This window comes from Delphinapterus leucas, chromosome 2, assembly GCF_059928025.1.
Source record: "Delphinapterus leucas isolate spDelLeu-1000000601 "Yukka" chromosome 2, BTC_Dleu_Yukka2, whole genome shotgun sequence".
Taxonomy (NCBI): domain Eukaryota; kingdom Metazoa; phylum Chordata; class Mammalia; order Artiodactyla; family Monodontidae; genus Delphinapterus; species Delphinapterus leucas.
Window position 1 is genome coordinate 131615765 of NC_143130.1, and position 27427 is coordinate 131643191.

The 27427-nt window shown below is 37.5% G+C and overlaps 1 protein-coding gene across 2 annotated transcripts in view; it reads right to left on the bottom strand.

Annotated features, from left to right (window-relative positions):
• The window catches only part of SOS2 (SOS Ras/Rho guanine nucleotide exchange factor 2), a 99577-nt gene that overhangs the window by 56554 nt on the left and 15596 nt on the right, over positions 1–27427 (bottom strand). For both annotated transcript variants that reach the window (XM_022570623.3, XM_089906097.1), the window contains exons 2-5: positions 15874–15999; positions 13304–13435; positions 12205–12369; positions 3265–3468 (exon numbers count right to left, since the gene is read on the bottom strand). In XM_022570623.3, coding sequence (XP_022426331.1) covers positions 3265–3468; positions 12205–12369; positions 13304–13435; positions 15874–15999 — 627 coding nt within the window. The remainder of the gene's footprint in view (positions 1–3264; positions 3469–12204; positions 12370–13303; positions 13436–15873; positions 16000–27427) is intronic.

Below are 27427 nucleotides of genomic sequence, written 5' to 3' on the forward strand. Positions count from 1 at the left end.
TAAATGAGATGATTTCTATAAAATGCTCCTGGCATATATTAGGCCTTCCACAAATGTGAGCTTTCTGAAAACATAGGAGTAGGGCCCAAAGGAGTAAATTAAGATCAAGAGTCATTCATTCTTTTATCAAATATTTACTGAGTTCTATGCTCTGACCTTAGATGGCCTTTATTTCAAAAGTTTACAGTCTCATCTATGCTGAAAAAATATAGTAGATATAGAGATAGAGAAAAGGGATTCTCTCTTTCTCTTGACCCTTCAGTATTATAATAAAAATTTTCTATCAAATCAGCACAAATTCAGTGAAAAGAGACCCATAAAAATTAATTCCTGAGGAATGAAAACTGACGGGACACAGAAACGGCAACGAGGATAATATTAGCTAGCAGCAATTGTTATTAGCTAACAGCATTTGTTAAGCTTTTAATTTTTCACGCTACTATAGACAAAACCCAATTATACTGTGGTATAAAAGAACCAAAATTCAAGTTCAACCTCCATAACTTATCATAACTATTTTATGTCAATTTCCTCACCGGTAAGGTAGAAATGATAATACCTGTCCTACCTATCTCAGAGAATTGTTAAGGGTCACACAAAATTGGAGAGTACTTTAAAAAACATAAAATGTTGACTACTTAAGGCAGTGTGTCCAGTAGGAGTTATTATCAAATGTTAAACTAAATATGCATTTTTTAAAAAAGGATAAAAGCCAATTAAAAACACCTTAAGAATGAAAAAGCTAAATCAGGGACTTCCCTGGTAGTCCAGTGGCTAAGACTCCCTGCTCCCAATGCAGGGGGCCGGGTTCAATCCCTGGTCAGGGAACTAAATCCCATGTGCCACAACTAAGAGTTCACATGCCACAACTAAAGATCCCACATGTTGAAACTAAAAGATCCCACATGCCACAACAAAGACCCGGTGCAACCAAATAAATAAATAAATATTTTAAAAAGAAAAAAAAGCTAAATCAGTTCCTAATCTTAAGCACTCGGCCAGCTGTGTCTGAGCATCACTTCTATTAACTCATGTAATAGTTATTTGGTGGAGGAAGTCAGGAAGTAAGAGAAAAGCCAAATATTTAAAGTGAAAGACACTCAGGGACTTCCCTGGTGGCACAGTGGTTAAGAATCCGCCTGCCAATGCAGGGGACACGGGTTTAAGCCCTGGTCCAGGAAGATCCCACATGCTGCGGAGCAACTAAGCCCGTGCGCCACAACTACTGAAGCCCGCGCACCTAGAGCCTGTGCTCCTCAACAAGAGGAGCCACCGCAATGAGAAGCCTGTGCACCACAACAAAGAGTAGCCCCCGCTCGCCGCAACTAGAGAAAGCCTGCACGCGGCAACGAAGACCCAATGCAGCCAAAAATAAAAAATATAAATAAAAATTTTAAAAGTCATTAAAAAAATAAAGTGAAAGACACTCAGACATCTAAGAAAAAACAGATCACATGAGAAATGAAGGAAAGAAAAATAAATCTAAATTTAACCCACCCACCCACCCCCCCACAAAACAGTATTTGTCTAGCTAGATTCCTTAGAGTGGACTTCAGAACCTAGAGAGGTAGGAAAAGCATGGACAAGTCTCCCTGGATCCCCATCCTACTCACCCCATTCCTACGCTGTCTTCCAACAGTGGAGCTCTGCCTTTGCTTATTTGACATTCTGTATAAACTTTTATTCTTCAAAAGTTCCACTAGTAAAACTTTAAACTACACCCTAAAGTACTTACCAAAAGACAGGAAAAAGCATAAGTCTTTCTTTTCTAGGCCATACATTTCTTTCACCATCTTCAAATGAATGACTATAAATCTCAAATACTGCACAGCAGAAAAAGATCTTTTATTTTTTAAATTTTTTATTTTTGGCTGTGTTGGGTCTTCGTTGCTGCGTGCGGGTTTTCTCTAGTTGCGGCAAGCGGGGGCTATTCTTCGTTGTGGTGGCTTTTCTTGTTGCGGAGCATGGGCTCTAGGGTGCGTGGGCTCACTAGTTGTGGCTCGCGGGCTCTAGAGTGCAGGCTCAGTAGTTGTGGCGCACGGGCTCAGTTGCTCCGCGGCATGTGGGATCTTCCTAGACCAGGGCTCGAACCCGTGTCCCTTGCACTGGCAGGTGGATTCTTAACCACTGAGCCACCAGGGAAGCCCGAAAAATATTTTATTCCAGTGTAACCCCCCCTAATTTTGTGTCTAATTTTCATTGTCACTGCACTTATTATATATTAGTATAACAATTCACATATTAAAAAACACACAATATCCCCAATGTTCATAGCAGCATTATTTACAACTGCCAAGATATGGAAGCAACATAAGTGTCCCTCAACAGATGAATGGATAAAGAAGATGTGGTATATATACACAATGGAATACTGCTCAGCCATAAGAAAAAAAATGAAATACTGCCATTTGCAGCAACACGGCTGGACTTGGAGGGCTAAATGAATTAAGTCAGACAGAGAAAGACAAATATCAAGTATATGTGGAATCTAAAAAATACAACAAACTAGTAAATATAACAAAAAAGAAGCAGACTCACAGATAAAGAGAACAAACTAGTGGTTACCAGAGGGTGTCGGTGGCAATATAGGGTGAGGGAGTGGGAGGTAAAAATTACTGGGTGTAAGATAGGCTACAAGGATATACAGCAATTCCCCTACATACGAACGAGTTCCGTTCCGAGAGCAGGTTCGTAAGTCCAATTTGTTCATAAGTCCAACAAAGTCAGCCTAGGTACCCAACTAACACAATCGGCTATACAGTACAGGACTGTAATAGGTTTATAATACTTCTCACACAAATAATACATAAAAAACAAACACAAAATATAAAGAAAACATTTTTAATCTTACAGTACAGTGCCTTGAAAAGTACAGTAGTACAGCACAACAGCTGGCATACAGGGGCATGTTTGCATCTTTGAAAGTTTGCAACTTGAAGGTATGTATGTAGGGAACTTACCATATTGTACAACCTGGGGAATATAGCCAATATTTTATAATAACTATAAATGGAGTATAACCTTTAAAACTTGTGAATCACTATGTTGTACACCTTTAATTCATATAATATTGTATATCAACTATACTTCAACAAAAAATCTGAAAAAAATGAAAAATAGACAAAGCTAAACAACCCCACAATACTATGTAAAACAATATTTTTTCTACATATTCATAAAGTATATGAAGTTACTATTTATGATTTTAAGCTACTATATGACTTTTTGGGGTAGACAGAATTTCAAACCCAAAAAGGTACTTACAGAAGGTTTAAACAGGTCTCTGTCAGAAAGAAAAGCTTCTCGAAACACTTTTATGATCATATTTAGTTCCCGTAGATACTGTCTTTCTTCTGCAATTTCAGTTCTGACAAGGTCATAGTAGTTTAATTCACCTGAAGAACTAGGTTCATCTTCACAAAGAGAAACCAAGCCTATGTCATCCTGATCAAACATGTCCATCAAAACCTAAGAAATATAAATCAGTAATGGATAAACTTATTTTCCTTACTGTTATAAGACCATCTCAAAGTACTTGGAATTAGAACATTATTAAACAATGAGAGTTGTGTGTATTACAGGCTAAAATTGTAAGAGAAAATCCAAAATAAGAGAAATATGAAAAGTTGAAGTGAGATAACGTTCAAACGAAACTGGATATGGAGAAATAAATATTTATGAAAATAAGATAAATCTAATAGTGAAATATATATATACATATATGTACATATATACATGTATGTCTGTGTGTATATAAATACAGGTACATAGGCACACATAAACATAAAATATATAATAGCAAAAAGAGCACACATTTGGAGAACAACAATCTGAACCAAAATTCCAGTTCTACCACTTACCTGTGATTACAGACAAGTTATTTATTCTTTTGAAAGTCAGATCCCTTATCTGTAAAATGTAACTGATGAAAGAATTCAATGAAGTAATGGACATAAAACGCATACTATTAGGTCTGGCAAACAGTAGGCATTCAAAATGGTAGCTTTTTGTCCTACTGTAAGGATGCTTATGTGCACTTGAGTAGAGTTTAAAGGAGAAAAGTGAAATGATACGCAAAATGTATTAACAGCGTGATGCTTTTCTGATGCATATTCACTACATCAACAACTGCTATTAAGTTCATTTGTTAAAATCAAGCATCTCCTGGAACTTCCCCTGGTGGTCCAGTGGTAAAGAATTCGCCTTACAATGCAGGGGATGCAGGTTCCATCCCCGGTCAGGGAACTAAAACCCCACATGCCACGGGGCTACTAAGCCCGTGTGCCACAACTGCTGAGCTTGCCCGCCTCAACTAGAGCCCACGTGCTCTGGAACCCACGCACCATAGCTACAGAGTCTGCGCGTCACAACTAGAGAGAGAAAATCTGCACACCACAACGAAAGATTCCACATGCCTCAATGAAAATCCCATGTGCCACAACTAAGACCCAACGCAGCCAAAAATAAATAAATAATATATAAATCTTAAAAAAAAAATCAAGCACTCCACAGATGCTTAAATTGCTATAGTGACAATTTCCCCTTTCAGAAAATAGTGAAGATTGCTACTATGTTTTTAAGTCAACCAACAGGCAAGAACTAGCTGTATATCAAAAGCAATAGGAAAAAGGTGACCATACTTCTTAGAATTAAAAATAGTTTTAAAAGAAGAGAAAAATTGGACCTACTTAATTATATACTCCAGACTGACTGAAAACTACTTTCTTAGAGTTTAGGGGAAAAAAAAGGCACAATCCCAAAAAGGAAGCTCCAGAAAGTAAAACAATTTCAAGGGGATGAGAGGAAATTCTAACAATACAACATGAGATATTCATTCATTCATTCTCAAAAACATCTATTGATCACCAGAAATTGTGCCAGATGTTAGTAAGACACAGCAATATGCAAAATAAACATGAACCCTGCCCTCCTGATCTTCTTTTAAATCTAACTGAAAAATATTTCTTAAATCTGGTCAATTCTCTCCATTCCCCTCCATGCTTCAAATCAGACTATTAAGCAATCACATCTATTAAGAGGTCTTGCAATATGATCTCCCTGCCACTGGTTTCTTCCCAGCCCCATTTTCAAAATCATGTTCCTAAAACCAAATTTGTGTCATACCCTACCTAAAAACGATACTGGATTTCATTGCTTTCAGCACACAATTCTAATTTCATGAAGATAAAGGCCATTCACAATCTAATCCCAGCCCACTTCCCTAGCCTCAGCTCCTGTGATACTTTAAAATCCATCTTCTCCTCATTGCCCCCCCTCCACGAAACTTACCCTCCTGCCATCATTACCTCTAATTCCCAGCCACATTAGACCTTTGAAGAAACCATTGGGGCTGCACAGAGAATTAGCTAATGAAATCTGATTTTAAGCAGACACGCAAAAGAACAGAAGGTATGACACAGAACAGTCTTCTCTTCCCCACCAGAGATACTTTTAAAGTAGTCTGTACTTGCTCTAATTTCTTACTTCTCAAGCTCACTACTCTATTGAAACTGCTCTCACTAATGACCTTTGAATATCTTTTTGTTTTCTCTAGTTATTAACACAGCTGACCAGAACTTCTTAAAACTTTCTCTTCCCTTGGCTTCTCATACACCATTCTGTCAGTGAGGCCTCCTTCTCTACTACTCACCTTTTCCAACATCCACTGCAGGGTTCCATTTTTGGAACTGTTTTGGTCATACAACACCCAAAATCCCAAATGTAAATGCTATAGGAGTCAGGTAGATAATATCATGTTAATACATAAGAAGAGGTGATGGGGAATGTGGCAAACTAGAAGGTGCATGCACCTAAAGAAGAAAGGCACTGTTCAATGCCAACTATTCTGTCAGGGCTTTTCATTTTCTTTTCTCAAGAAGAGTCTGGAATATAGATTTTTATGAAGAATTTTCATATTTGTAAATATAAACAGACTGCAAATAATTCAAAATTTTAAGAAATAAACCTGGAGTCCTTATTCACTATCAGGCCACCAATCTGAAACATCTACTATACTTCCTCCTGAGTGAGCTCATCTTCTTAAACGATTTTCAGTTACTAGATAATAACTCCCTAAACATTTATCTCAGCATCTCTTTGGACCCTAGGCAAGTGTTACCAGAAGCTTGCTAGATATCTCTGTCTGACAAACCTATACATGTACACTCTACATCAGAATCACTAATCACAGCATCATCTCCTTGGCTGTCATAGCTAGAAAACTTGTCACTACCCTAGACTTAACACGTCTCCAACTTCCACACCAAATCAGTCCCCAAATCCTGTTAACTCCAACTCAGAAACAGCTCTTAAATCTCATCAGTTCCTTCTATTCTCCTGTCTAGAATGTCTGCTCCTACTTCTCTTTCCTTCCAACCCTCACATTTATTCATCTGATAAATCCCTAGCCATTTTCATCACTTAGCTAAAATATAATTGTCTTTGTATAGCTTTTCCCAACTCTCCCTGAACTCTATCAAAATCTTTTCCATTGGCTTCAGTCCTCCATTAGCAATTCTCTCTCTTTTCTATATAAGCACCTAATTTATATTGACATTTCTAAGGATAAGAGCCATGATTTCATCTTAAAATCCATAGCATTTGATACACAGTAAATGCACAAAAGATACTTACTTAAAGAGCATATATGTAGGGCTTCCCTGGTGGCGCAGTGGTTAAGAATCTGTCTGCCAATGCAGGAGACACGGGTTCGAGCTCTGGTCTGGGAAGACCCCACGTGCCGCGGAGCAACTAAGCCAGTGCGCCACAGCTACTGAGCCTGCACGCCACAACTACTGAAGGCTGCGTGCCTAGAGCCCACGCTGTGCAACAAGAAAAGCCACCGCAATGAGAAGCCCGTGCACCACAACAAAGAGTAGCCCCTGCTCGCCGCAACTAGAGAAAGCCCACATGCAGCAATGAAGACCCAACGCAGCCATAAATAAATAAATATATATATATATTTTTTTTTAAAAAAAGAACACATATGCATTTTATGTTGTAAACTGTTAGACTTGTAATGAAAGGCTAAAGCCCAAGTGAGTTAAAGATGAGAATAAACGCTAGGACAATAAAAGCATTTTTTTGGTCATGTCCCAAATAAGAATAATAAAGGAGAACTGGTTCTTGGAACAGATGGAGTAATATTACAACAAAAGAAAAAATACAGAAGAACTCAACTTCTATAACATCTGGGCTCACAGAAATAAACTTCTACAGAGCAGCTCTGTGCTCTCTTACTCTCTCTTGCCTTTCTTAAACATGAATTTTCGTCTTAAGCATGTATGTTCTATTTTTCCAGTCTGAATATTATTTTCCTTAATAGTTACAAGTATATTAGGGGTTGAGCTCTAAAATTCCTTCCTATGACCATCTAACTATTCTCAGCAATCTCTGATGTGCCAGAATACATCATATAGTCAAATGCTGCTTTTATTTTTAAGTGTAGAAAAAAGGTTGGTTGTCAAGTTCTCTATCAAATTATACGACCTTGTCTAGGAAATTACACAGATTCCTAGAAAGCATTTATTTGAATAGTTTATTAAACAGATGGTTTGTGAGCTCTTGAAATAGTGATCACAGGAAATCAGTTTAGATTTACTAAGATCACACCATGTCACACTAATCTCATTAATCCATTCACATGACTAGTCCCACAAATAAAGTCATCTGTATCTTAGCTAAACCTAGGACAGTCTCTCATGACAAACTTGGAATCACAGTAGAAAAAGATGGGCAGGGGACTTCCCTGGTGATCCAGTGGTTAAGACTCTGCACTCCCAATGCAGGGGGCCCGGGTTCAATCCCTGGTCAGGGAACTAGATCCAGCACGCCGCAACTAAGAGCCCGCAGGCGGCAACAAAGACCCGGCGTGCTGCAAGTAAGACCTGGCTCAGCCAAATAGATAAATAAATAAATGTTAAAGAAAAAGAAAGAAAGAAAAGAAAAGGATGGGCAAACTACAGCCCATAGGCCACAGTGAGCCTACTGCCCTTTATGTAAATACAGTTTTACTAGAGCACAGCCCACACTCATTGGTTTATGGCTTCCTTTCTGCTACAAAGGCAAAGATGAGTAGTTCTAAGAAAGACGTATAGCCTACAAAGCCTAAAATATTCAGCCACCCATCTGGTCCTTTACAGGTAAAGTTTGCTGACCCCTGAATTAGACAAAGAGGTAAAACAGTAGCTGACGAAAAGGCCATAGTGAAAAAAAGTGGTCATTTATTAACCTGGAAGGATGCCTCTAATAACACATATGAGAAGTCTCATCTCTTAAACTTTTCCAATATTTTTAACAAATAATTCCAACTAAAACAAACTAAGTTTCTCAGACTGGCATATATTACAAAAAGCTGGTATGATATCTACAATGATGAGTGACAAAATTCGATTTTTATAATATCTTGATATGCTAGAGCATAGTCTCAGTAACATTACGAAGTTTTACAGAGAAAAACTTGAGTTCAAATTTAGATGAAAAAAATATCAACAGCACAAGCTGTAAGAAATCAAAGATATAAGAGTATCTCATGTGGAAAGTCCCAGGGAGCTGAAACATCTGCAAATTCATTAAGCAAACAGAGTGATATGTGTGCCCAAAAAAGTTAATGCTGAAATTATAAAAGAACAGCATATAGAATAAAGGAGGTGAGCCTTTCATTGTACTCTGTGTTGGTCAGACCAAATCTAGACTGTTGTCTTTAGTTTTAGAAATCAGTGTAAGAGCAATGCAATAATGAGATCTGAAAATCATGTCACAAAAAGATTGGTTTTCAAAGTCTCAAAAGGTAAAAATTTAGTACATGGAAAAAAGCTTTAAATAACAGAATGACTTATTCTGAAAAACAGTTTGGTCTTATCTAATGTAGTCCAGAAGAGAGATTAGAATTAGTGAATGAAAGTTAATAGGAAATTCAGATGCAAACTATTGTACATAGTATGGATAAACAACAAGGTCATACTGTATAGCACAGGGAACTATTGATATATTCAATATCCTGTGATAAACCTGTGTGGATTGGTCTCTTGTAATTCTGAGACTGTGTAATTGTTTAGAATTTAACTACTTTCGCCTTTAAAAAGAGTCATGGAAAAGGTAACTGACTCAGATATGGAATAAAGTCTCTCCTTCCCACAGTCCCTCAATAATCCTGTCCAAGGCCACTGTTTGAGGGCAGGGGGAGGGGAGGAATAGGGCAAATAAGGTAGGAATCCCTACACGAGGGTGTGAGGAAAAGCTGAGGGGGCCCGCCTCAGCGTGCTAGCTCCTGAGAGGAGTAGGGAGGGTGTTTACTGGGGGCGGGGGGCGGGGGCTCACAACCCGGCACAAGACGTTAGAGATCATTCGGAGTAAAGAGACTATCCATATGATAGGGCAACTTGATTCACGGTGCTGGAGCCCTAGTGGATAAGAAGGGTATTTGCAGGGGAAGGTGGACCAGCAGCAGCAGTGGTGCAACATGGGATTGTCAGAACTTGAGTGGAGTATGGAGAATGTATACAGAGAAGAAGGGTTTCTATGCCAAAATAGGGTGCCTACACCAGCGGGGGGAGAGAGGCCTGCTGGGAGACTGGTCACATACAGAAGGATTGATCAAATAAATAAATATATTAAGAAAAAAAGGAGCCAGGTTATCTCACTATCAGATAAGGGAGTTACAAGTGTAAAAAGGGGAGGCTAAAATGAATCCAGTGGTGTTGAATGTGGATTGAAGAGATCTGTGAACTTATATAAAGATAGGTGAGAAATAAATATAGATGTGTATGTATATATGTATATACACACAAAAACACACACACACACACTCCCTAATTCTGCCCTCTAAGAGACCAGAGCAGTGACACTCCAATATCAATGAGCTCATCTAGCACCAAGATCTTGGTTTCTAAATACCATTCTCACTAAAAGGAACCAGGATTTTTTAGAAACCAACTAATTCCAGGCTTGAGCAGCAGGTAAAGAACAAGTTGAACCTGGAGCATCTTGTGTCAAAAGAACGTGTTCGAAGAATGATAGGGACAGAGAAGCCAAATTGAAGGAGTTCCCATTGGCCAAATCTGACACAATCTGAATATTAAATAATGAAGTGACAGGTTATGTTCCACTGAATAAGAATCAATGAGTCCATATTAAAATAAACAAAATAAATAAATTTATTTTTGTGATGAGGAACAAGATATTTACATAGCCTTAAAATATTCCACAAAATAATTATTAATTACAAAAGGGAAAGGAGTCCTTTAAAGTAGAGAAGCCTAGAGGATGAACCCTTAATCAAGTGATCAAAGTGACTATCACTAGTAATGGGATACAGTGAAATTGTATGTCGTGTAAGAAAATGCAATGAGAAGAACTCCTATGATATTCCTGCCACAGATCCATAACCTAAATCTTATCAAGAGAAAACATCAGAAAAAACTAAAGGAAGGGGCATTTTAAACATTAACAGGTATAATCCTTAAAAACGTCACTGTCATAAAAGTTAAGGAAGAATGAAGAACTGTTCCAGAATGAACAAGGAGAAAAAAGATGCGTGACTACTAGACACAGCACATGATTCTGAACTGGATCATTTTGCTCTAAAGGACATCACCGGGACAAGTGGCAAAACTTGAACAGGGTCTAAGGATTACATAATATAATGTATCCACATTCATTTCCTGGATTTTGATTGTCATACCGTGGTTATGCAGGAAAATGTTTTTGTTTGTAGGACACACTAAACTATGTTGGCAACCTACTCTCAAGGGGTTTAGGGTACAGGGGAGTATTTTTATTGAACATACAACTTTTCTAAAAGTCTGAGCTAGAAACAAAGTTAAAAAAACCATGTAATCACTTTTTTCATTTTTTCAGAAGTCAAAATAGAAATAACAAGGAATTTCTACTATGAAATTTAAGTGAAAAATCATTTTTGGGACTACGGCGTAGTACAATCACTCTCAATCATAACTGCACATCAGAATCACCTGTGATAGTTTCAAAAATTTTGAAAATTCTGAGGCTTAGAAGCCCATCCCAGGCCAAGTAAATCAGCTCTGGGGGTGAATGCAGGCATCAGTATTCTCTACAAGCTTTCTGGTAATTCTGATGTGCAAAGTGGAGAACCACTGGCATGTGCCAGGTCCTGGGGTAATTCACCCTTAGAGGTCTAGTTCAGGTATCTTCTCTATGAAATGTTCCTGGTCCCCCCTATGCCACAGTTACTCACTTTCTCCACCACCTTTGATTTATTTGTATAATAGTTTTAATTACATTGTGCTGCCATTATTTGGTTATAATACTTTTATTTCCCACTAAAATAAACTCCTTCTAACACAGGGATTGCTGATTTGTTCACTGTTGTATTTTCAATGCTCAGGACAGTGACTGACACATAAGAGGTACTCAAAAATGTTGATTTAAAAAGTAAGAAAAAAAGGAGGGAAAGTGGGAAGGGAAGAAAAGGAGGAGAGAGGAAAATAAAGAAATGACTCAATTTCTTTCCTCAGTAGCTTACAGCCAGGAAGAAAGAAGATAAGTAACAAAAAATTATCAAAAGGAAGTAACTGGCATGGCAAAGTCTTCTCTCTACCCGTGCCCCAATGACCCATGCTGTGAAATCAAAGCATGTTTTTCAAAATTACTTCTTAAACGTATCTGAATATTCTGTATTTATGCTCCTTCTTAAAATACAAAACTCAAACTACTTTTCTTAAACTGGTTTGAGGCTTTGGATGTTTTTTCCTGTAGGTAAAAAATTCTTGCTGGAAAAAAAGAGATTCTCATCCTGCCACATGCTAAAAAACCTGAAAATATCATTGTTAGTCTGTAAAGCCACCATTTTTCTGTCTTCCAACACCAGTAACTATAAAAATCACTAATATAATCATGTATTAAAAAACAAAGGTATAGGGCTTCCCTGGTGGCGCAGTGGTTGAGAGTCCGCCTGCCGATGCGGGGGACATGGGTTCGTGCCCCGGTCCAGGAAGATCCCACATGCCGCAGAGCGGCTAGGCCCGTGAGCCATGGCCGCTGAGCCTGCGCGTCCAGAGCCTGTGCTCCGCAACGGGAGAGGCCACAGCAGTGAGAGGCCCGCATACCGCAAAAAAAAAAAAAAAAAAAAAATATATATATATATATATATATATATAAAACACAGAGGTATAAGTGACATATAGTCTCTATCATTCAGGTTAAGTTTAAATACCTTTTAACACTTACCTTATCTGCACACATTGACACTTTAATGTCCTGTTGGGATATTTCATAATGTCGGATATTAAAAACATAATTACCAGCCAATTTCAAAATATCAGCTGAGATATACTCTAGTACAGCCACAATATATAGGGACACATGGTAGTCCACTTTGTACCCTAAAACTTCCTGTGGAAAAAATAAACAATTTAATTCCAAAAAATGGCAGCACTGTCAAGTAGCAGTTAAGCACTTAAAAATTTTATTTAACATTCTTGCTTATAAAGAACTTTCTATAAGCCAAATATCTAAACTCAAAGGTACCACAGGATATAAAATGAGCTGTTGGCTCAGTATCAGGGTTTCTTTTTCTCTCTCTCTTTTTTTAAGAGACACATAATCTAACAAATCTGCCTTTAGTATCAAACAAGAAGAGATGATTGATTCTAAGACAGAAATCTTGGACTGGACTTCCCTGAAAACCTCTTGATACATTATCTGAAACCCATCTGACAAGTATCTGCTATCTTCAAGGATCTTGCTTTAATTAATATCCCCAAATTACAATGGTTTCTACTAAGGGGAGGATGTGTGTATGTGTGTGTGTTGGGTGGGGGGAGGGGGAGTCTTGAAATTGCTACCAAACAGTATTCAAATCCATGTACACCACTTATTTTCTTATAGACTAAATAATATTCCCTAGACAACTTTTCTAATGTATAGAAAAACATTTGTGATAAATACAGATTTAAAAACAGTTCTGAACTCACAGGAGCTTTTGCATTATATATTTTATTAATCAACAAAAAGCTGGAAGTCAATCAGGGGTAGCAATCATTAGAATAGGCCACAAAGATGCATTATTTCTTATCATTAACCTTTAATAGTATTTGAAAAGCAATATGATTTCATCAAAGCATACTTCTTTTTGTTTTTTACACATATTAAGAAACATATATATGCATGTATGTGTATAAATAAGTGTACACACACTCAAGTGCACATACACAATAAGACCACGCTATATAAATACACAAATACTATATAAAGTATTATTTGTTAAAAATAACCTCCCCAATGCTTTTTTGTGTCTGTTTTTTGTTTGTTTGCTTGTTTGTCCTACCTTCAATGAAGGATGGATTTTGTCCACAGGCAGTAAGAGAGGATTTCTTCGTTTTCGTTTCTCTATGGCAGACTGTGCATCAGCAATAGCCCATTTATCAATTGGATGAGGAAAGGTCTTTTGAACTCGTTCCTATTCAGATCACAGCAGAACTACTGTTAATAGAAGTGCTCATAAACAGAAAATTCATACAAAATTAAACTTTATCATCATCCATAACACCAGCAGTTAACAGTAACATAGCATATTCTGATTCCTGCAATAAATGAAATTTTTTTGTTTGAAAAAAAAAGATCAACATGCTATCAAGATTCTTCCACATAATTCCCATGGGTGAGGAAAAAGGTGAAGTTTAAACAGAAAGCTTTAAGTGTAAGCATAATTAAGATAAAATGGAAAAAGGAAAAAGTAATAATATTAGGGGAGATTAAAGCAAACATAAAATACTCTATCAGTGATTTTAAGGTCAAGGTTTCTAGGGTTAAAACTGTTTACCTAGCAGAAGTTAACTCATTATTAATAATTACTATGCAGTCTCTCTCCTGCTCATCTCAGAGCTTTATAGAGAAGAATTTTAAAAGAAGAAATATCATGTACCTCTTAAAGGATCAAGTGTGTGGCAGAGCTCACAATGGTTTAAAGAAATATATCTCTTGGCAAAAACAATCCAAGCCTTTTACGCTACTATTTTGTTCATCTAATCTTAAATGTAACCAGTAATTGGCATGAATAATGAGAAGTAATGATAACTGAATGAAACTCCAATTTAGCAGGATTTCCTATTTTTAAAATTATATTCTCAACTTCTAACATATTTAGCTTCTGAAAAGTATACTTTTATTATATTTACTTCTGTCCAATTCTTACAGCAGAGAATAGGGAAACAAATGCTTTAATTCCGAGAGTCCCTGAAAATCTTAATAGATCTATTACTCCAAATTAAGATTATCCCTACACTGGAAGTTGTTGCCTTGTTATAGAAACAATCTTCAAAAGAAAGGTGATATAAACAGTATAATGCCAAAGTAACTTTTAAAAGCTATACTGATGGATATTTCTAAAAATCTAGAAATACTCCCATGTAACTGAGCCAAAACAAATATTTCAGCACTGAATTACACACGATCTTTTAGAGGTATATATATGTATATATATATTTTTAATCAATGAGTAAAATGTTTATTCTATACTAGTCCTTTATTGAGGTAATATTTATAGGCAGTAAAATGTACAGATCTTAAGTGTACCATTGAATGAATTTTGAAAAATGCTTACATCTGTGTAACCATCACCCTAATCAAGATTACAGAAAATTTCTATCATCTTAATCTCACCCTTCATAGGCAGCCACCATCCTGATTTCTATCACCATTACTTTTAGCTATTTCTGATTTTTATGTAACTGGAATCATATAATACATACTCTCTGGGGTATGTCTCATTTTGCTCTATATGATATCTGTGGATTGTAGCTATGTTATTGCGTATATCAATAGCGCATTCTTTCATTTTACAATACTACTAAGTAGTATTCCATTTTATGAATCTATCACAATTTGTTTTCCCATTCTCTTTATAGATGGAAACTTTAGTTGTTTCTAATTTTTGCCTATTATGAATAAAACTGCTTGGATATTCATGTATAAGTCTCTTTGTGAAGATATATTTCCATTTCTCTAGGGTTAAATACCCAGGGGTAAAATTGCTGGGTCATAGCCTAGATATATATTTAACTATAAGAAACTGCAAAACAATTTTCCAAAATACTTTTGCCGTTTTATACTCCCACTAGCAATGTATAAGAGTTCTAGTTGCTCTACATCTCATCAATATTCCATGTTATCAGTCTTTAATTTTATCCCTTTTAGTGGGTGTGAAATAGTATCTCATCGTAGTTTTAATCTCTATTTCCCTGATGAATTATGAGCTTGAGTACCTTTTCATATGCTTATTGGCCATAAGTATATCTTCTTTTATGAAGTATCTGTTCAAGATTTTTGCCCACTTGGGTGAGCAGGGTATCTTTTTATTACTGACTTGTAGGAGTTTTTGTTTGTTTGTTTGTTTGTTTTAACATACTCTGGATACAAGCCTTACAAATACAAGCCTTACCTTACAATTCCTTTGTAAGGAATACATATTGAAACATTTTCTCCTAGTCTGTGACTTATACCTTTTGTATTTTCACATCAATTTTATTCTTTGATATTTACAGTGTTTTGAGTCCTCTGCAAAAAAACATTTGTTTAACACCAGCTTATAAAGATATTCTCCCGCATTTTCTTCTAGAAACTTTATAGTTTCAGCATTTATGTTTAAGACTATGATATATCTTGAACTAATTTTTGTGTGAGATAGGTTTCAAGGGTTTTTCCCACCATAAATTTATCCAGTTGTTTTAGCACTTTTTTTGCTGAAAAACTTCCCTTTCAGAATGAACTGACCTATATCCCCCATTATGATTTCAATGGTTTACCTTCCATAATAATTTAGAATGATATAGATTTAGATATAAAAATTAATTTGTACAGTGGTTCAATGACTTTTTGAAATAACAAAATAATTTTTACCTCCACATCTTGAACAGTCCTTGGTTGGGCCATGCATAATTTATTAAGCAGCTGAAAAATCAGCTCTTCAATATAATAGAGAGACTCTTCATTAGCTGAGAGATTGGGATGTACTTGCTCCTGAACCTTTAAAAAAAAAAGTTCTCAATTTAAGTACAGGCAAAATGATATTTATTAAACAAAAGTCAGAGAATCTTATATATAATTTATAGTATTTTACCAGAATGGTTACTCAAATACAGATATAAAACAAAAAATGAAGAAAAACTGTATTTGTTGGTCTCTGTAAACTTTTCTTAACTCAGAGTAGTGGTTCTTAATCTCTTCTAGACTCTGAAAATCAGCTGAAAGCCACTGGCCCCTCATCCTTACCACCAAAAAAGCATATGCACATAAAATATTCTACACAATTTCAAAGGAAGCATGGATACCCTGAAGTTAATTACTAAACCTACTATGTACCAAGATCCCAATCAGGGAAGATATCAATCACTCTCACAAAAGTCGTGAGGCTGCTAAATTTCTGTGGTAAGAGGAGAGGCAGCCATCTGTGATAGCTTACGTGATAACCTGTACATGGTTTGGGTTTTGCCCTTCCTGTGACAATTATAATCCTAATGGCTTCTCTCCCCTTTGAGTAGAGCTACTGCAGTGCCTCAGTGGCTTGCCTACATGCGTCAGTGGATTACATGTGACAGTGAAGCCCAGATGCTGGGGATGGGATGGAGGAAGCTGTCGGCTGCGTGTAGGCCAGTGGTGGAGCTGCAGGCACAATCTGCCCTGTCCCTGCTTCCCCACAGAGGTCGGGCAGAGGTGCCCTGCTCCAAGCTGCATTTTCCCTTCCCCAGAAACAATGCCATTCTTGCTCCCATTCCTACACATCCCCCTCTGGCTCAGGTGAAAGCCATGCCACTCTGTTTACAGAAAAAAAGTTCAGATGCTTTTGGCCACTGGTCTTGAATCTGCCCTCTCTTTCCAGTGATGAGATCCCACTCCAGAGGCATTTTCTGAGAAAGGTGGTTGGGGCTGGTAGCTATCACTGAAAAGTGACGCCAGTGCTATACCGCCTAAGTGAGTCAGATGCTGCTCTGCAGGCTGGGCATGGTATCAACCAACCCCACTCTCCCAGGTAGGCAAGGCGCAGGACCCTCTTCACTTGGCCTGCCGACTCCATTACAAAACTGTTTTCCTACAGTTCAAAAGCAAGCCACCCCCAGCCCTTGTCCTGGTCCAAAGGGCAGAGCATTTTAGTGAGGTCTACTTTGTACATCTCTAGCAACAGTTAAGTCCCTGACATTGGGGCCAAATTCTTATTGTGAGACATACATATCCATCCGGCCTTCCCCAACTGTTCCTCCCAAATCTACTTTTGCTTCAGATCTGGGCCGGGTACCAAATAGAAGACTTTTTGATCATCAGCTACTGCTTGAAGCCTGTTTTCTACAAGGACTCCAAAGGCTGAAGTCTCCCAGGGCACAACGTGAGGACAAATTTCTCATCAGATAAATGTGGCCTCAAGGAGCTTTCCTTTGTTAGTGTCTTCCTCAGACCATGTTTTCCCATTATATTCCTCTGACCCCCTTTTCAGTCAACAGGTAAAGTTCTCCCAGCCCACAGAGGCAGTAACATCATCTTTTCCATCTCCTCCTCTCCTCTGGCCATCTTGGGAAGCAAAATATTATTTTTTAGCCCAGGCTTCACAGCCACTCTTCGTGGGCAGCCCCCATCTGGACTCCAGACCCTGGCCTAGGTGAAGTCAGAGGCTTTCTGACAGATTTCTGAATGGATATTACAGGGATGGAAGGGCTCTCCAACCTGCTGTAGGGAATAGCCTGAGAAGACATGTGTTTGGAATCTTAATATTTTGGCACATGGCTATGTCCATTTTAAGATCTCTGGTGGGTCTGAGATATTTAGGTGTGGGTTAAAGGGACAAGGAGTCTTTTTCTTAGCTAAAGTTTTCAAATACTGTTTTGAACAGTGACAGCTACTCTTTACTGCCAGCCCTTCTGGGCATCTCACCGCCACACCATCTTCTCTAATGTTCACAGGATCTCTGGTCTTAGAAGCCTGCCTTCAGTTCCAAGCTATCCCAAGTAACTGACTGGCCTTGGTATTGGCTGCAACCTTCTGTTAGAACCACACAGGTTCCACCCTCACCTGGCCAGCCTGGTTACTTGGGCCAGTAGGTGCAAGTGACCCTTCCAAGGAACAGGTGTTGATGACTTCAGCATTCAGGGACCCTTTGTGTTCCCCCTTACCTAGAACCCTTAGACTACTCCTTCTGTTCTCTTCTCCCTGGAAGCCTCTTTCCAAGAGCCCTATTTTTTAGAGCTGAACTGCACAGATTATAGCTGCTATCATACTTAGTCAAGGAAGAGAGAAAGAAGGCCCTCAGGCACGAACTTTCAACTTCTCTCAAGCCAAACCAGTTTAAAATGAAAACTCTAGCAGAAGGAACTGGATTTCCATTTTCTCATGTCTACCTGTCTTCCCCCTATACTCTAAAGTTACCTGTTTCTAGCAAAATAGAAGGGAAGGAGATGCATGCCTAGCAATACTTCCCCCCTCCTCCCCCATGCCCTTCTTTGAAGGCCTCAGCTCGGCTGTTCAGGCCACATCTCTCCTGCCCAAGCTCTCCTCGCTCAGCTTGGTGTCCAGCATCCTGAATATTCCTCAGCAGATTCATCTTGTGGGCTCAGATTCTGGGCTCTCAGTTGAAGGCAAGGAGCCAGATCCTCCGGCTCCCTGCAGGCACCGCAGGGACACTTAGGGAGAGGAGGCTGGCTGGGGGCCTAGGAATGTATGTGCCTGTCTGCCTCCCTGGCAGGCTGGTGAAGGGTGCAAGCCTCAGCGCACTGAACCACAGGAAAGGCTCACAACTAGTAGCACTATCTTCCAGGTAGGACTATCCTGGAAATAAGTGCGTGTGAGATGGAGAAATTGCTCAGAGTAGGTTTTTTCCACAGCTGTTGTAGGACTGCACATTTTAGACCAATCTTGTCCAGTATTTTTCCTGTCTTAACTTTTGTATTTTTTTTGTTAAGCCAACAAGTCAAGAATTTGGCCCTACGGGGATCCATGTGGTAGGCAATAGCTGCTCTTTGGCCAAGGCCTTCATAAAGGATTCGTTCATCCCATTGTCTGTTCCCTAGCCCCACACCTAGGTGAAGACCATGGGGAGGGAAGAATTTTGAGGTCAGTACAAACCAAGTAAGTCTGTAAATTAAAGCTGTTAGTTTTCCTCTGGGAGGGCATTTTGCATCAGGCCTGGGCTATGTGCAGAATCAAACCTGGCTGTGAGTTAGGATAGGCACCATTTGGGCTTCCCTGGTGACGCAGTGGTTAGGAATCCGCCTGCCAATGCAGGGGACACGGGTTCGAGCCCTGGTCAGGGAAGACCCCACATGCTGTGGAGCAACTAAGCCTGTGCACCACAACTACTAAGCCTGCACTCTAGAGCCCACAAGCCACAGAGCCCACATGTCACAACTACTGAAACCCACGTGCCTAGAGCCCGTGTTCCACAACGAGAAGCTCCTGCAATGAGAAGTCCGCGCACTTGCAACGAAGAGTAGCCCCTACTCACCGCAACTGCGCACAGCAATGAAGAACCAAAGCAGCCAAAAATAAATTAAAAAAAAAAAAAAAAGAATAGGCACCATTAAATTTGGGGCCCAGAACGCTGGGAGAAAGGATTGTGTAGTATGTCATAAAGGTCTTCAGTGCGTCTGGGCCCACCTCATTACTCTGGGCCAGCCTGACTGCCGATGTCCACATGAGCACACACTTGAACCCCTCTGCTGAACTCTAGCCCTGCTCCCCTATGTAGGTCAGATGTTTGGCCTCTGTGTTTGGGAAGAGAAAACTGCCATGCCGAGAACCCTCAGGCCCTGGAGTTGGGTATTGGCTCTTTTAGCCAGCTTTTGTGGGAACTGTCTTTGATTGAACCGCTAAAGAAGCAAAGGGGGTATGTATGAGGTTCCAGCTACCCAAGACAGACCAGATATCCCTCAAAAACAGCTTGGATTCCTAGCTACAGACTCTACGAAAGTGAATCAAACCTTTTTCCTCACATTTTTCTTTCCAAATTTATTTGCTTTTAAGAACTATAAACTTCTGGCTCTTGTTTTTCTTGTTCTCGGGGCCCCTGGGTAGACAGACACAGCTTGATGATTTCAGAGCAGATATAGGCCAAGAAACCAAGGCACTGAGTGCTGAGTCCAGACAAATGATACTTATATATACATCCAAATTTGAAGAGAAAATGTGTTTCTTTAGGTTTCAAACACTGTAATAGATATAAAGCAAAAATAAAAACCTGCTGCAAAGTTAGTAAATAAATAAAACAAACCTACTAGAAGTCTATGAACACTAGGTCATGAACCCTAGCAACAGAGGTATCCCTGAATAATCCTACTGCTTTACACGTTACAGAGGTGCTCTATGAAGTAGGTGCTAGTCAGATTTCTTTTACAATGGTATATGCTGCTTTCTGTTAACACACAGCTGTGCTGAGCCTCTTTTGTTGTTAGATTTCTTTTTTTTTTTTTTTTTTGGCCTCACCACATAGCATGCGGGATCCTAGCACCCCACCAGGGATCAAACCTGCACCCCCTGCAGTGGAAGCACGGAGTCTTAACCACTGGACTGCCAGGGAAGTCCCTGTTGTTAAATTTCTTAAAATTAGAATCTAGTAATCTGTCCTAAAAAATAATCCAGTCAAACTGAATATGAGGAAAAAGAAGGTAAAAAATAGTGCCTAGCGTTATAGTAGGTGTCATGTAAATATCTGCTGAAAGAATGATTAAGAGAAAAGTATTGCTCTAATGCATGGTATTAGGAGGATATCAATGCCACTGACATAATAAGAAAAAAATTTAAAAAGTCTCATAGTTATTTTGGAAAACTGATGCGGTAGTTAAAAATCTTCCCACAAAGAAAACAGCATTAAGTTGACCACTTCATCTAAATTCTCAAAATTTAGCATAAAATTGTTCATTATAGCCTCTTGCATTTTTAAGTTCATAGAAACTTCAGTGAATTCTTTTCTTTCATTAATATCAGTTATTAGTGTGTCCATTCTTTTCTTGATCAGTCTCTCTGGGGTTTATCAACTTATTATTAATCTTTTCAAGAACCAACTTTTGGCTTTGTTGATGCTCTCCATTTTATGTTTGTTTTATATTTCATTTATATGTTTCATCTTCATTTTTTCTTCTGCTATTTATTCTTTTTTTCTGACTTCTTGGGATAGATACTTATTTTCAACCTTTCTTCTTTTGCAATATGTATATTTTGTCTAAGAACTACTTTTGTAAAAAACCCACAGATTTTTATATGGAGTATTTTTGCAGTCATCCATTTCAAAATAACTTCTAATTTCCATTATGGTATCTTCTTTAACTTTTAGAATTTAAGTATACTTAAATACTTTAAGTATACGTCTTAATTTCTAAATACAGGGCTTTTTTTTCACATTATCTTTTTTATCAATTTCTAGAATAATCACATTGTGGTCAGAAAACATACTTTCTATGATTTCAATTTTTTTTGAAATATGTTAAGACTTGCTTTTATAGCTCATTGCATGGCCTTAGATGGCTTCACTGACAAACTCATCAAACATTCAAGGAAGAAATGCAACAATCTCAAGCAAAATTTCTTGAAAAAAAGTAAAAGAATAAGTAGACTTCTCAAGTTATTTTGAGGCTAGCCTTGATATAAAAACTCAAAAAGATGAAAAGTACAGCTCGTTTTCACTCATGAACGTAGAAACAAAAGCCTAAATAAACTATTAGCTAACTTAATTCTGTAATATATTAAAAAAATTATACAACATGACCAAGCTGGATTTATCCTAGGAATGTTAAGTTGGCTTAATGTTGGAAAATCAAGCAAAGTAATTCACCATGTTAACAGATTAAATAAGAGAGAAAAATAACATGATCTTAAACAGATGTAGAAAAAGCACATAAAATTTTGAATATTCATTCATAATCAAATCTCTTAATGAACTTCCTGAAATTGGTAAAAGATATCTACAAAAATCTACAAGAAACACCATAGTTAATGGTAAAACACTGAAAGCTTTCCTTCTGAGATTAGGAAAAAGGCAAAGATACTAGCTATTATGATTTCTATTCCACATTGTACTGGAGGTCCTGGTCAGTGAAGTACAGCAAGAAAAATGAAAGTATAAGAATCAGAAAAGAAGAAACAAATCTGCAGATGATTTGATTGCCCACTGTGATAGTTAATTTGATGTGTCAACTTCTGGGCCACCGGGTACCCAGATATTTGGTTAAATATTATTCCTGAGGGTGTCTCTGAGGGTGTTTGTGGATGAGATTAACATTTGAACTGGTAGACTGAGTAAAGCAGATTGCACTACCCAGAGTGGGTGGACCTCATGCAATCCACTGAAGGCCTGAATAGAAGAAAAGGCTGGGTAAGAAAGAATTCTCTCTCTCTGCCTGACAGGTTTTTGGTCTTCTTTTGCTTTTGGACTAGAACTTGGACTAGAATTACACCATCAGTTCTCCTGGGTCTCCAGCTTACTGACTGCAGATCTGCACTTCTCTGCCTCTGTAAGAGTGTGTGTGTGTGTGTGTGTGTGTGTGTGTGTGTGTATTTCTGTTTCTCTAAAGATCCCAGACTAATACACCCATGAAGGAAAATAAAAATATGGTACACATAAATTATTTCAAATCATAAAAATAAAATGTTATTTCTGTGTAACAGCAACAAAGTTAGAAAATAAAATTTTAAAATAATATCACTTACAATAGAATAAACATTATAACATGTATCTTGGAATAAATCTTAGATAAGAAGTACAAGACTCCTAGGGAGAAAAACCAGACTATGAGAAAAATTAAAGATCTAAATAAATGAAATAAAATACCATGTTCATGAATTATCAGACTTAATATTGTAAATATATCAATTCTCCTCCAACTGATCCATGGAATTAATAAAATCACAGTCAAAACCAAACAGTATGTTTGGTTAAAATTGAAAAGATAATTTCGAAACTTATATAGAAATACAAAAAGCTAAGAAATCAGTCATATACTCTTAAAGAAATGTAAGTGCTTGCTCCAATTATTATTGGAATTTATTACAAAGCTACAGTATTTAATAATGTGATACTGATATAATGATAGACAAACAGATGAAAAGAACAGAGAGTACAGAAACAAGCCCACAGATATACAGACCCTTGATGTACAACAAAGGTGGCATTATGGGCAGGGGGAGGATTGTTGAGGGACACTGGGGCAAGTCGATGAATAGTGAACAACTGGATATCCATATGGAGAAGAATGAAATCAACTCCTATTCACACTCGATACAAAAATCAATTTTAGTTGATTTTAGACCTATTAAATAAATAGACCTAATAAAGTTCTGATAATATAAAACAAGATAATTATCTTCATGACCTCAGGACAGAAAAGGATTTACTAAACAGAACACAAAAATTACTACCCAAAGTGTGATAATACCAAATGTTGTTGACTATGTAGAAAAATGGGAACTCTCACACACTGCCAATGGCGTGCAAAATGGCTCTATCTCTTTGGAAAACTTTGCCATCAACTACTAAAGTTCAAGATAGGCATACCCTATGATCCAGTAATTCTACTACTCAATATTTTATATCCTTTAAAACTCTACAGTCCAATACAGTAGACACTAGCCTCATGTGGCTACTGAGCACATGAAATGTAGTTCTACTGAACTGGAGATGGGCTATAAGAGTAAAATGTATACCAGACATCAAAGATCTAGCACACACAAAAAATGTCAAATATCTCAATAATTTTTATGTTGACTATATGCTGAAATGATTAGATTTATTGGGTTAAATATGTTATTTAAAACAATTTCATCTGTGTCTTCTTATATATTTAATGTGGTTATGAGAAAAGTTTAAATTACATATGTGGTTAATATTATATTCCAACTGGACAGCACTGCTCTAGAGCAATAAGCACAAACGTTTACCAGAAGACATGTACAAGAAGGCTCATAAAAAACATTATTGGTGGACTTCACTCGTGGTGCAGTGGTTAAGAATCCACCTGCTGGGCTTCCCTGGTGGCGCAGTGGTTGAGAGTCTGCCTGCCAATGCCACAATGAGAAGCCCGCACATCACAACAAAGAGTAGCCCCTGCTCGTCCCAACTAGAGAAAGCCTACAAATTGGAAGGAATTGAGAAGGAATAAAATTGGAAAAGAAGAAATAAAATCATCACTATTTGCTGATGACATGATACTATATATAGAAAATCCTAAAGATGCCACCAGAAAACTACTAGAAGTATTAAGTGAATTTGGTTAAGGTTGCAGGATACAAAACTAATGCACAGAAATCTCTGGTATTCCTATACACCAACAATGAAAAATCAGAAAGAGAAATTAAGGAAACACTCCCATTTACCACTGCAACAAAAAGAATAAAATACCTAGGAATAAACCTGCCTCAGGAGGCAAAAGACTTGTACTCAGAAAACTATAAAACACTGATGAAAGGAATCAAAGATGACACAAACAAATAGAGAAATATATCATGTTCTTAGATTGGAAGAATCAATATTGTGAAAATGACTATACTACCCAAAGCAATCTACAGATTCAATGCAATCCCTATCAAACTACCAATGGCATTCTTCACAGAATTAGAACAAAGAAATCTTACAATTCGTATGGAAACACAAAAGACCCCAGCTAGCCAAAGCAATCTTGAGAAAGAAAAACAGAGTTGGAGGAATCAGGCACCCCAACTTCAAACTATACCACAAAGCTACAGTAATCAAGACAGTATGGTACTGGCACAAAAACAAAAATATAGATCAATGGTACAGGACAGAATGCCCAGAGATAAACCCACGCACATATGGGCACCTAATTTACGACAAAGGAGGCAAGAACATACAATGGAGAAAAGACAGCCTCTTCAATAAGTGGTGCTGGGAAAACTGGAGAGCTACATGTAGAAGAATGAAATTAGAACACTACCTAATACCATACACAAAAATAAACTCAAAATGGATTAAAGACTTAAATGTAAGACCAAACACTATAAAACTTTTAGAGGAAAACATAGGAAAAACATTCTTTGACATAAATCACAGCAAGATCTTTTTTGATCCACCTCCTAGAGTAACAGAAATAAAAACAAATGGGACTTAATTAAACTTAAAAGCTTTTGCACAGCAAAGAAAACCATAAACAAGACAAAAAGACAACCATCAGAATGGGAGAAAATATTTGCAAATGAAACAGACAAAGGAGTAATCTCCAAAATATACATACAGCTCATGGAGCTCAATATCAAAAAAACCGAACAATCCAGTTAAAAAATGGGCAGAAGACCTAAACAGACATTTCACCAAGGAAGACACACATATGGCCAAGAGGCACATGAAAAGATGCTCAACATCACTAATTATTAGAGAAATGCAAATCAAAACTGCAATGAGGTATCACCTCACACCTGTCAGAATGGCCATTATCAAAAAAGCTAGAAACAATAAATGCTGGAAAGGGTGTGTTGAAAAGGGAACTCTCCTACCTGTTGGTGGGAATGTAAATTGATATAACCACTATGGAAAACAGTATGGAGGTTCCTTAAAAAACTAAAAATAGAACTACCATATGACCCAGCAATCCCACTACTGGGCATATACCCTGAGAAAACCATAATTCAAAGAGACATGCACCACAATGTTCACTGCAGCACTATTTACAATAGCCAGGACGTGGAAGCAACCTAAGTGTCCATCTACAGATGAATCGATAAGGAAGATGTGGCACATATATAAAATGTAATATTACTCAGCCATAAAAAGAAATGAAACTGAGGTATTTGTAGTGAGGTGGATGGACCTAGAGTCTGTCATACAGAGTGAAGTAAGTCAGAAAGAGAAAAAATACCATATGCTGACACATATATATGGAATCTTAAAAAAAAAAAATGGTACTGATGAACCTAGTTGCAGGGCAGGAATAAAGAGGCAGACATAGAGAACGGACTTGATGACATGGGGGTGAGCACGAAGCTGGGGCGAAGTGAGAGTAGCATCGACATATATACACTACTGAATGTACAATAGTTGGCTGGTGGGAAGCAGCAGCACAGCACAGGGAGATCGGTTTAGTGCTTTGCGATGACCTAGAAGGGTGGGATAGGGAGGACGGGAGGGAGGCTCAAGAGGGAGGGGACATGGGGACATGTGTATGCATATGCATATTGCTTTGTTGTGCAACAGAAACTAACACGGTATTGTGAAGCAATTATACTCCAATAAAGATCTATTTTAAAAAAAAAGAACTACAGTGGTGACAGTTCTGAAAAAAAAAACAAAGGAACCAATACAGAAGAAAAGCCAAAGGAATGCCCAGGATGAAGTAAGGGAAAATTATAAGATGAGAGCTGTACAACAGGCATAAAGGTCACCAGTCTGATTAGAGCAGATCAGAAGGCTCTAAGAGAATCTATCTCAAGAAGATGAAATTATCAGAGTACCTGATGGATCTAAAACTCTTGAGAGGATATTTAAACAACTGGTAGAGAGTTTGAGCTTAAATTAATAAATACACAGAAAATACACAAACAAGAAAACAAGACAATTATTAACTTCAGTAAAAGGTTAGGTAGTAAGGAAAAAGTGGTTTAACTATAAATAACATATAGTATAGTACATGGTCATTATTTATGGTCATAATACTATAAACTCTGAATACTGATCCAACCAAAATTAAGATATAACCATGGGGTGGGAGGAGAGACAGGAAGTATATGTGGTTGGAGGGGGAATGTATATGTGTATTGAAGAATATTAAATCCTTACCTTCCAGAGTAGGAAATCAACAGATAATGCCCAAAACAGAAAAGTCATAAGTAGCAATAGAAGCACTTTTTTTCCTTAGAGACACAGAATACTGAAATGAATCATTTTGAAAAATTAAAGGGACTGCTTCTAGGAAGCAAAAAATGTTGTCAATAGTGAGGAGGTAATGCTCTTTTTCGTAACAAGCCTTATAGAGCTATTTATCTTTTTTTTTTCCGTGAATAATTTTGATAAAATACAAAGAAATTTACAAGGAAACATGGTAAGTGGGGAAGTGAGAAAGAGGAAGGACACATGAAACTGGAGACAATAATTAAAAACTACTTTTTCAAGAAGTCTGGATAAGAAGAGTTTAAATAAGGCAATTAGAAATTCATATAGGACTAACAACCAAAAAACCTGGCTTTATATTTCTTTAGAAATTCCAAATAGATTTGGGAGAAATAAATCTTTCCTCTTACAACCTGCACTTCTTTCATATAATAAGAGGAAACTTAATTACATCCTACCATGTACTTCTATTAGATCAACAGACATTTTTAAAAATATAAAATAAACATTTATATTGGAAGTTCAGCTTGGAGTTCATAAAGCTGTTTGTTATAACATCCTTCCATAAAAGCCAAGGGCCCTAATCAGTAAAAATGACTGTGCATGAGAATTAAGATAATGTCTAATGGATTTTTTTCTATG